This window comes from Heliangelus exortis, chromosome 11, assembly GCF_036169615.1.
Source record: "Heliangelus exortis chromosome 11, bHelExo1.hap1, whole genome shotgun sequence".
Taxonomy (NCBI): domain Eukaryota; kingdom Metazoa; phylum Chordata; class Aves; order Apodiformes; family Trochilidae; genus Heliangelus; species Heliangelus exortis.
The window spans coordinates 814,081-824,320 of NC_092432.1; the positions used below are offsets into that span (position 1 = coordinate 814,081).

The following is a 10,240-nucleotide window of genomic DNA, read 5'->3' on the forward strand; positions in this document are numbered from 1 at the left end:
TCTCAGAACATGACTCTGCTCATGTTTCAAACCCTGTGCACACACTTAGAATGGAAACTTGAAGGCTTTGGGGCTTGTTTTCTGTCAGCAGAATGGAGCAGAGCTGGCAGGAGGCAGCAGTCCCCAGGAGGTTGGTTGGGCAAGGCTTGGTTTGGTGTCTGCATTGACTCTTAAAATGTTGGTTCAGCTTCTCTGTTTTTTCCCAGTGTGTGTTTCTTCTGGTTTGCTCCTTATTTTTGTCTTTTGTGTTTTCAGGAGCTGGAGTTAGAAAACCAAGGTTTGAAGGACAGGATGAGAGAGGTGCAGGAGGAGCACAGGATGCTGCTGGACAGGATCAGTGGGCTCCAGCTCCAGCTGAATGAGGTGAGCCCTGCCTGGAGAGCTGGGACAACCACCTGGTGCTGGCAGGGAGGCAGGAAAACTTTTGTAATGAGCATCAAGTCCTCACTGCTTGCCCGTGGATGTCTTCCACATGTGTCACTGCCATTTTCTGCTCCTGCAAAAGCTTTGGTCTTAAAATAACCAAGATGTGAGGAGATCTCTGCCTCATTCCCTGGCACTCAGAAACATTTGTGGCTACACTTTGCAGTGGGAGCTGCATGGGGTCCTGGCATCTTGGGGTGGGCAGAGCAAAACTTCATCTGCACAATGGAATGTAGAGGTGGGGGTCAGTCCTTTGTCACAGCCACTGCTTATTTTCCTCCTGATATCCTGAGTGGGAACAGAGAAAAATCTGCAGTTGGCAGAACCATGAAACAAACGTTTTCAGTGGGGAGTTTCTCACCCCAAAGGGAAACCTCGTTTTTAAAAACTTAGGGGGCTACAGGACCAACACAATGGAGGAAGAAAATGAAAACAGGATTTATTTTGCTTTTTGGAGGCTCACGTTTGTTCCCTCAGTGTATTTTTGCAGAGCTACACTTAAGGAGTGCATGCAGCTTTCTCTGTAGCCCATGGGCAGACAATTCCCTCTGGGAATCATTGACTTGTCTGAACTTCCCTCAAGCATTGCCTTGTTAAACAAACCTGCAAATAACTTCTTAATACTTCCCAAAATCAGCAAGCTTCTGCTCCTAACCTGTCTCAGCAGTGCATGGGCTATAATTGGAAAGATAATTGAGTTTCCCAGTGTGCCTGTCAGGACACACTGCTCTGTCTGCTGAGCATCTCTGCTTCATGTAGCCTTGGGAACTGGGGTGGGGCTGTCAGCTGAGCTGTGGGTAAGCCCCTTAAACATCACTGAAAAAATGATTTAGCCCCTTAAACATCACTGAAAAAATGATTTAGCCCCTTAAACATCACTGAAAAAATGATTTGTGAGGCAACTTTTTTTTAATTTCTTTTTTTTTTTTTTTTCAGGAGCAAATGTTTGCAGATGATCTTGAAAATGAGGTAAGGGACATCACCCTAAAGCCTAAGAGGAATGTGACATAGAGACAGTGACTATTGCATTGAAGTCATGGGAACTAAAGCTTCAGAGAAAAGCAAAGCTGTCTGTAAATGCTAAATGAAATATTTGCTGATGTGTACTCCATGTGTGCAGCCACACAGCATTTCTGGTATTACAAATAAGACAATCCCTGTGGCACCTTTCAAAGCAGACAGTGCTGTAAGTAGCCCTGGAGTGACTCTCAGTAATGCAGGACTAATAAATTTGAACAAATTAAACAACAGCAAATGTTGGTGGTGCATATTCCCCTGGTTCATTCTTAATATTCCCCTTGTAGAGGAGCAGTGGTGGGGAAGAGCTTCAGAATCAAGAATTTAGGGGTTGTTTCAGTACTGATTTCTCCCTGAACTTTTTAAAAAGTTGCTTGATCTTCTAAACCCAGCCATTCTCCTGGCTTTGGCTATCTGGCACCCTTTTTCTTTCAGAAAGATGAGCTGAAGAAAATCCTGACCACCAAGGAAAAACAGCAGGAAGAAAGCCTGAGAACTATTGAAGCTCTCAAAGCTAAACTCAAATATTATGAAGTAAGTTAATTGATTTCCAATATAATAATACAGCAATTGATATTTATAGCAGTAAATACTGAAGGAATTTTAAATTGTTCAGTGTCTTGAGTGGTTATCACTGTAAAAGCTTCCCTTGCCCTTTTAGTCCCTGGGTGAACACAGAGTAAAAAAGTGAAAGGAATTTTCAGCTTTGTTTCTTGCTCTTTGCTTCTAGGTTGACTCTGTGGGATCTGGCAGTAACTTTGGGAGCAGTAAGTGTCTTGAACTCATTGAACTCTCAGCTTGCCCTGCATGGGGCAGTGGTAGAACACAGAGGCAGAGGGTGGAGGGGGTTTTGTCACCTCTGTTTTCTTGCTCTGACCCTCAGCGTGCAGCCCCGGGGTGTTTGTGCAGGGCAGCACTGGTGAGCACTCCTGTGAACCAGGGACTTGTGAAATGTGCACTGGAGCTCTGCTGCCTCTCTTACAGCATGAAAAACAAGCTGTGCAAGCTCTGTGCTCCTGATTGAGCTTTCCCCTGCCCCTCCTTCATATCTGAAACCACTGGTGTCCAGAGCATGGCAAAGGAGCTTGGTGATGGGGAGAACTGGGGGGGAAGCAGGGTTGGGGGCAACTTAAAGCACAAACCCTTGGTTAGAAATTATTCCATTCCCAGCAGCTGAATCCTTCTGGTTACAGCCTGTCCTGCACCCCTGTCACTTTCCAGATGGAGTTCCCTGGCTGCTGGGCTGCAGATCATTTATTTGGGGTGCAGGGGGATGCTTTTCCCTGGCACATTGGGGATATATTTTTATTTAGCAGGAGCTTGTCCAGGGTTCCTGTGTGGCTGAATTCAGGAGCTGCTTTAATACCAAGTCCAGCAGCCCAGCCCCACTGCAAGCAGTAAAATCAGGAAGGAAAATCCCAGTTGTTGTGCTGGTGTTGCTGTCTGTTAAACAGAGACAAAACAGAGACTAAATGCTCTTTGCTCTGCAATTCCAGGGAAAGAAGATGTGTTACTGAAGCAAGGCCAAGTGTTTGCTGGGGAATCACAGGTAATAAATATTTTGCCACTGGAGAGAATTCTAAGGTAGTTGTGCTAAATATACTTAATAAGTGTACATATATTAAAAACTGCTTCTGAGCACCAGGTTTTCAGTCATCCTTGGTTTAATGGCTGTATTTTTAGCTGCTGGTGCCCTCTAGGGCTCCACGTGTGCCACAGCTCTGAGTGCTGGGAGCCTGGATGATCAGCTCTGTGCTGAGCATCTTAAAACTGAATCAGAGACCCCTGTGCCAGCAGTCACAGTGTGAAGTGCAATTAGGTTTTCACCTTATTGTATTTTTCTTCTTCAAATTCAGCTAAAATTCAGAATACAGTATATTTTTATGCCAGCTGTACAGTAATTTCCTGCCAGTTTGGTTCACTGAACAATAAATTAAATTCCTGCCTTTCTCAGGCTTCCCAGAGAGGATGTTCTGGTAACCAGGACACACTCTGTTCTGATCCCTTTTGGAATTACTTCCTCCTGCTTGTGGGATAGGAGAGATCCCTTAATAAATTAAATTTCTTCTGGCAGATAAGTGATCAAATGTGAATGGCATGGGAAATGAAATTAACTTACCTGCTCTTTGGTGTCAGCAGGGGCTGTGGTTGGGAAGCAGTAGTCAAAAAGCTGGAATACACATCTTCAGTAATATGGGCAAGAATAAATTACTGTGTTTCTAAGAAGAAAAACCTTGCAGAAATCCCATGCCTAGGTTTGGGCCAGTTTTCCAGATGACAGCTGGTGTGTGGGACCTGTCAAACTTGTAAACATCTCTCCATTTCTCTGCCAATTTATTTTCAGTCCAGGTCTATGCTGAGACCCCTGGAGCTCTCCCTGCCCAACCAGTCCTCCAGTTCAGAGAAGGAAACTTTAAAGAAAGAACTGGACAGCATGAGGACCTGCTATGGTGCAGCAAAGGAAGAAGTGAACAGACTGCAGAGGGAGCTGGCTCAGAAGGTGTCTGAATGCAAAGCTTTGGCACTGGAGTGTGAAAGAACCAAGGCAGAGTCTGATGGGCAGATAAAACAGCTGGAGGATGCTTTAAAGGATGTGCAGAAAAGAATGTTTGAGTCTGAAGGCAAAGTTAAGCAGATGCAGAGCCACTTCCTTGCTCTGAAAGATCACCTGAACAATGAAGCTGCTGTGGGAAGCAGCAAGGTGCTGGAGGAGCTGAAGGATCAGCTAAAAGAAATGAAAGCAAAGTATGAGGGAGCCTCTGCTGAAGTGGGGAAACTGAGGAACCAGATCAAGCAGAATGAGCTGCTGGTGGCAGAATTTAAACGAGATGAAGGGAGGCTGGTGGAGGAAAATAAAAGGTTGCAGAAGGAGCTTGTGAAGTTGGAGATGGAGAGAGATAAAAGGGGAAGAAAGGTCACAGAGCTGGAAGGGCAGCTGGAAGAGGCAGCAGCCAGGTTATCCCACTCAGTGCCTGCAGAGCAGTTTGAGAACATGAAGAGTTTGTTATCAAATGAAGTGAGCGAGAAAGTGAGGGAGCTGGCGGAGATGGAGGCAGAGCATGGGAAGCTGCAGGCAGAAATGAGGCTGCTAAAGAGGGAATCTGAGAGTCAGAAGGCTCAGCTTGCTCAGCATGTAAAGCCAGAAGAGCACGAGCAAATGAGGAGTGGGTTTGAGAAAAAAAATGAGGAGCTCAGGAGGACGATTTCTGAATTGTCACAGAAGAATCAGACTCTGCAGAAGGAGCTCGAAAGGCTGCAGGGTGACAACAAGACACTCAAGCAGCAAATCCAAATGCTAAAAACTGAAATTAAAAGCCATAACGTGCCTTTAAAAATTCATGAAGAGTTGAAGAAAACAAATGATCTGGCTGTGGGTGACCTGACAAAAAAGCTTTTTGAAATGACAAAGAAGTACAACGAAAGCAAAGCAGAAGCTGAGAAGTTGCTGGCAGAGAAAAACAACTTAAGTGAGGAGATCAGCCACTTCCAGGCTGTGTGCCTGACTCCAGAGCAGCACAGAAAGGAAGTGGAAGCTTTAAAATCTCATGGCATCGAGCTTGAAAAGCAGCTTAATGAGCTTCAGAAAAAATATGATGATGAGCAAGCAAAAGTGTGCAAACTGGTCTCTGAAAACACAGCCACGAGGGAGAGACTCAGGGATCAGGGTGTGTTGGCTGCAAGGCAGGAGGAGGTGAAAACAGCCTTGAACAACACGCTGGAAAAGACCAACAGGGAGCTGTCAGACCTGAAGGAGAAAACTGAGGTGATAAAGCAAGAGTTCACGAGGGTAAATGAAGAAAATGGAGCTTTGAAAAACAAGGTGAAAGTCTTGGAGAATCAGTTGCAGACGGAGTGTGTAAGTTTAAAAGATCATGAAAGTGCAGTGGCTGCTTTGAATAAAAGTGTGCAGGAGCTGCAGGGGAGCAATGCTGAAATTATGGCTGAATATAAGAGGGGGCAAGAGGAAATCGTGCAGCTGCATGCAGAAATAGAAGCCCAGAAGAAGGAACTTGACACAATTCAGGAATGCATCAAGTCCAAATACGCCCCTCTTGCCTCCTTTGAAGCCAGAGAACAAAGCTTTGAGGCCACAGTGAAAGGATTAAAAGCAGAGTTGCAGGAGCAGGTGCAGAAGTGCAGAGCGAGCGAGGAGGAATGCAAGAAGTGCAAAGAGGAGAATGAAAAGCTCAGGAGTGGGGTTCTGTCCATCCAAAGTGACCTGCAGCACAACTATGTCCTTGCTGAGAAGTCCCGTGAGATGGAAAAAATGTTTGCAGGGAAAATGGAGGAGCTGAACGAGCAGCTGAGAGAACTGCTGCAGAAATACACAGGTCAAAAAGGGGAGGAAAAGGAGGTGCAGGAGGGTGCCAAGCAGCCCCTGAGCAGGGAGGCTCAGCATCTGTCAGCAGAAGAAATTGAAGCCTTGAAGAAGGCTCTGGGCCACACTGTGGAGGATCTGAAGGAAGCCCTGAGGAGCAAGAAGGAAAATTACGACAAAGAAACCCTGAGAGTAGGAGAACTGCAGCAGGAACTGTCAGAGCTGAAAAAATCCTCAGTGCCTTTGGTAGAATATACACAAATGAAGGAGATGCTGGAGCAGGAAATAACAGCAGCCAAAACCACCTTGAGGGAAAAGGAAGAAGAAAACCAAGCTAAGGAGGAGGAAATCCTGAAGCTGCAGTCTGAGGTGCAGCTCACTCAGGAAGCTTTAAGAGACCTGGAGAGCAAAGAAGTGGTTGGCATGGCTGAGTACAAGTCCATGAAAAGTGCTCTGGAGGCCCAGATCAACAGCATAGCTGCAAATCTGTCTGATGTGAACAAAAAGTACAAGGAAGCCTGTGAGGAGGCTTTGCAGGCCAGGAGGAGTGAGCTCTGTCTGAAGGATGAGAAGGAATTGCTTCAGCTGAGGAGCTGCAGCATCGAGCAGGAGATTAAGGACCAGAAAGAGAGGTGTGATAAATCACTGACAACAATTATTGATCTGCAGAAGAGAATACAGGAATCTGCCAAGCAGGTGGAAGCCAAGGATAACAAGGTAGGATGTGCCACTTCATGCTTTTTATCATCTTTTGTTGGTGAGGAACCAGAATCCCAGCAGCTGAGTTGTGAGCTCAGCATTAGGTCCCCAGGACTGCTCCAGATGAAGTCCTGCCTTTGGTAGTACAGTACTAAATTTTGCTAATTTCTCCTCTGTTTCAGCCCTCACGTGTAGTATTTAAACTCTGAAAATCAGCCTGGAAGTTTAAATAGACTTCTGGGTGTCAGCTTGTGGTGTTTGTTCAGCTTCCCTGCCTTGCCTTTGTTCTTTGTCCTTTTTAGAAATTACCCCTGGAATCTCTTTAGAGCAGAAGTCATTTATGTTGGTAGCTGACCTCCAGGGTCTGTAGCTTTAAAAAAATATTGAGGAATATTAGTTTTTAGTAAGTGAGACATCCTTAAACGATGTTTTTGTGCCTTTTTTTTTTCCCTAAAAAAAAAAAAAAAAGATAACAGAGCTGCTAAATGATGTGGAGCGCTTAAAACAAGCTCTTAATGGCTTGTCTCAGCTCACATACACCACTGGGATTCCCTCCAAGAGGCAGAGCCAGCAGGTTGAAATGCTCCAGAACCAAGTGAAAACACTGCAGCAGCAGCTAGTGGTAAGTAATTGTGCCACGTGGGGCTTGAGATGTGGTGGTGTTGCTCCCTTTTTTTTGGATAAACAAGGAAATAGGTCTGTGGTCACTGGAGCACTGGGGTTGCCTGGCTTGGACTTCAAAAGTAAGAGTCTTCATGAATTATTTTTTTCCCCCCTGTCTGCTTGCTTCTGTAAATTTGTCTTCCTTCTGCGTGTTGGAGTTGCAAAATTTGGGAACTTTCCCAGCTGGAAAAGGGCACAGACAATTTGCAGAATGTTCCTACGAGATAGGCTGCTGCAGTTGATGCCAAGACCTTTTCTGTGGGCAAATTCCATGTTTATTTTGCAAAAAAGCCCAACCCCACACCAGCCTTCTATTTTCTCACTTTGAAAGAAAGTGGGGGGGGGGTCCTTGATGGTTTTGAGTTCGTGTTCCCTTGTCTGCAAACACAGAGAAGTGTGTTGCTGTCATCACAGGGAAGGGGAACACTTTGGGGTAAGTGCTGGGATTTTGTGCACAGATGAGTTTTAAAGCTCATAATTAAAGCTGTGTATGTGAGCAGAGCTCCTTGGGGGTCTGTACAGAAGCAGGATACAGCTTTAAGAGTTTTTGCAAGGTTGACCCTTAGGAAGCAAAGCCTTCTTAAATTGAATGGTTTTAAGGAGCTAAATGAGGCTCTTGATGAAATAATAAGTTTTTATCTCAGCACCTGGGCCTCTCTCTGAGAGCCCCTCAGCAAAATGGCTTTGCTAAAGGTAAGCAATAAAAAAGTAAAGGAGTGGTTTTTTTCTTGATTAAAGGAGGGGATAGGTGAAGCTGCCTTTAACCTTGGGGTTCTTCTCTGGGCACTCTGTAAGGTCACAGCACCAAGGCTCCAGAGCTGGGCAAAGAGGGCAAGAGCAGATGTTAATTTTTGCTGACCACCTCCTCTCCCTGTCTCCTTTTTACAGGATGCCAAAAGGCAGCACCAAGAGGTGGTTGCAGTTTACAGGACACATCTCCTGAGTGCTGTGCAGGTAGGAGCCTGCTTGGACTCTGACATCTCAGTGCTGGGAGTCCTGGGACCTGCAGGAAAACCTCAGATTTGGAACCAGCACCAAGGACCTGGTGTTGGGCCGAGGGTTTTAATTTAGAATGGATTTTAATTTAGAATGGATTTTAATTTAGAATGGATTTTAATTTAGAATGGATTTTAATTTAGAATGGACTGACCCAACACAAAAAGCAGCCCTGCCCTCTCCTCCTGACCTGCATGGCCACACCAGTGTCAGACCCACCAGTGTCAGACCCACCAGTGTCAGACCCACCAGTGTCAGACCCACCAGTGTCAGACCCACCAGTGTCAGACCCACCAGTGTCAGACCCACCAGTGTCAGACCCACCAGTGTCAGACCCACCAGTGTCACACCCACCAGTGTCACACAAATGGCACACAAATGGCACACCCACCCGTGCCACACCAGTGCCCTGCTTTGCAGGGTGGGAGGTGCTGCCTGCTGGTGTGAGAATTCTGCATCATCCCAGGTGATGCTGGAGAGAAATGGGGCAGAAGTTGGGACCTTGGTGCAGACTTGGCCTCTGGCTCTCCCAGAGCAAAGAGCTGATCAACTCATTTAACTAATTAATGTCCTGAGACTGCAGATATTTCAGCATGCAAAGGAGGAGCCATTCCTACAGCACTGGGCTGTAGAGCCCAGAGGACAGAAATAGCCTTTTTTTTTTTTTTCCCAAACCCATGTTTTATAACAGCTGTGGCTCTGCTTTCTCTCACTCTCAGTATCTCAGATTTTCCTCGAGAGAGGTGAAAGCACAGCAGTGAGTTAGGACTTTTGGGTAACCCTGAGGAAGCTCCTGCTGTTAGTGAGGGGTGGTTGGCATTTCATGGGATCCCTGATTTCTCTTCTCACTCTTTGCTTGCTCCAGGGCCACATGGATGAAGATGTCCAAGCTGCTTTACTGCAGATCATTCGGATGAGACAGGGACTTGTCTGCTGATGTCTTGGTGCCTTTGCTGCTGGGATTCCAGGAGTGGAAACCTCCATGAGATTTGTTTGATCAGAGCACAGCTGCAGGGAGGACCCCCCAAGCAGGAAACACCTCACAGAGCTGGAATATCTTTTGCCTTCTAAAACAGGGTTGCTGAGTTTCAGATCTGGTACTTTTGTTTTTTTCTCGGTAGCCAAGTAAAAGGTGTGGAGCATCTTTTAGAGCTGGTATGGAAGTCAAAATGATGACATGGTAGGTAAATTATTTTGATGTCTGATTGACCACTTTTTAATAAGTGAGGCCCAACCCCAGAAGCTCCGGGTCATCCTACAGCTTGAACTCTCATGTTAAAAATAAACTCTCTGCAGATGAGCCTGGCTAAGTACTGCAGCTGTAGATCTCCTTTAATGATTAAGAGAAAGTGGCTATTTTGTCCCATAAGCTGGTCATGACACTACAGCCTGCTGGGGAACTCAGCTGGATGGTGTTTAGGTCTATGCTGTAACCTGGCTGGCCAAGTTACAGGCTTTTATTTAAATATAAGCTTAAAAATGTAGTGCCTTTGCTTTTTGCAAGACTTAAAAAAAAACACAACAGGTTTCCCAGCAAAACACTCACTTCTGTGTTTGCCTCTCCTGCCCTCTTCTCCCAAGATTTTTCAGGGAAGTTTTGTTTGGTTGCTGCAGGCTGAAGCTCTGGTTTTGCAGAGCAGGTTTGTGACCTGAACACAAGGGTTCTACTTGTGCCTCATTTCATGACTCAGGAGCTCCTTGAGCTGCACACTGCAAAGTTTTCAAACACTCTCATGGAAATTTAAGGTATTTTCCTCTTTAACTGTAAATTCTGTACCACAGTCCTCCAAGCAGCAAGGATTCATGAGCTGAGAATTTTTATTTGCTTGGAATCCACCTATTAAAAAATGACAGAGCTTGATTTTTTAACTGGAGGATGGTGTTCCCTCAGTAAGTTTTAGGAAATAAAACATGGAATTTAGGGCTGTTCAGAGGAAATAATCACAGGCTGAGGCTGGTAACAGCTGTGGCTGATCCAGCAGAGCTGCCAGGGTTAACTCCACTGGGCTGGAAGAATTTGCTTGTGAACTGGCAAGGAAAAATCTGGCATCCTGGTGCAGGAAAGCCAAACTTCCTCCCATCTTCCTGAAAAACAGAGGCAAAAGTCTGAGTGCAGAGCTCTCT

The 10,240-nt window shown here is 45.7% G+C and overlaps 1 protein-coding gene across 2 annotated transcripts in view; it reads left to right on the plus strand.

Moving 5' to 3' along the window:
- The window catches only part of UACA (uveal autoantigen with coiled-coil domains and ankyrin repeats), a 30,479-nt gene extending 20,841 nt beyond the window's left edge, over positions 1–9,638 (plus strand). For both annotated transcript variants that reach the window (XM_071754079.1, XM_071754078.1), the window contains exons 11-19: positions 256–363; positions 1,360–1,392; positions 1,876–1,974; positions 2,171–2,207; positions 2,937–2,989; positions 3,785–6,475; positions 6,927–7,079; positions 8,009–8,074; positions 8,982–9,638. In XM_071754079.1, coding sequence (XP_071610180.1) covers positions 256–363; positions 1,360–1,392; positions 1,876–1,974; positions 2,171–2,207; positions 2,937–2,989; positions 3,785–6,475; positions 6,927–7,079; positions 8,009–8,074; positions 8,982–9,053 — 3,312 coding nt within the window. In that variant the 3' untranslated portion in view covers positions 9,054–9,638. The remainder of the gene's footprint in view (positions 1–255; positions 364–1,359; positions 1,393–1,875; positions 1,975–2,170; positions 2,208–2,936; positions 2,990–3,784; positions 6,476–6,926; positions 7,080–8,008; positions 8,075–8,981) is intronic.
- The last annotated feature ends 602 nt before the right edge of the window (positions 9,639–10,240 follow it).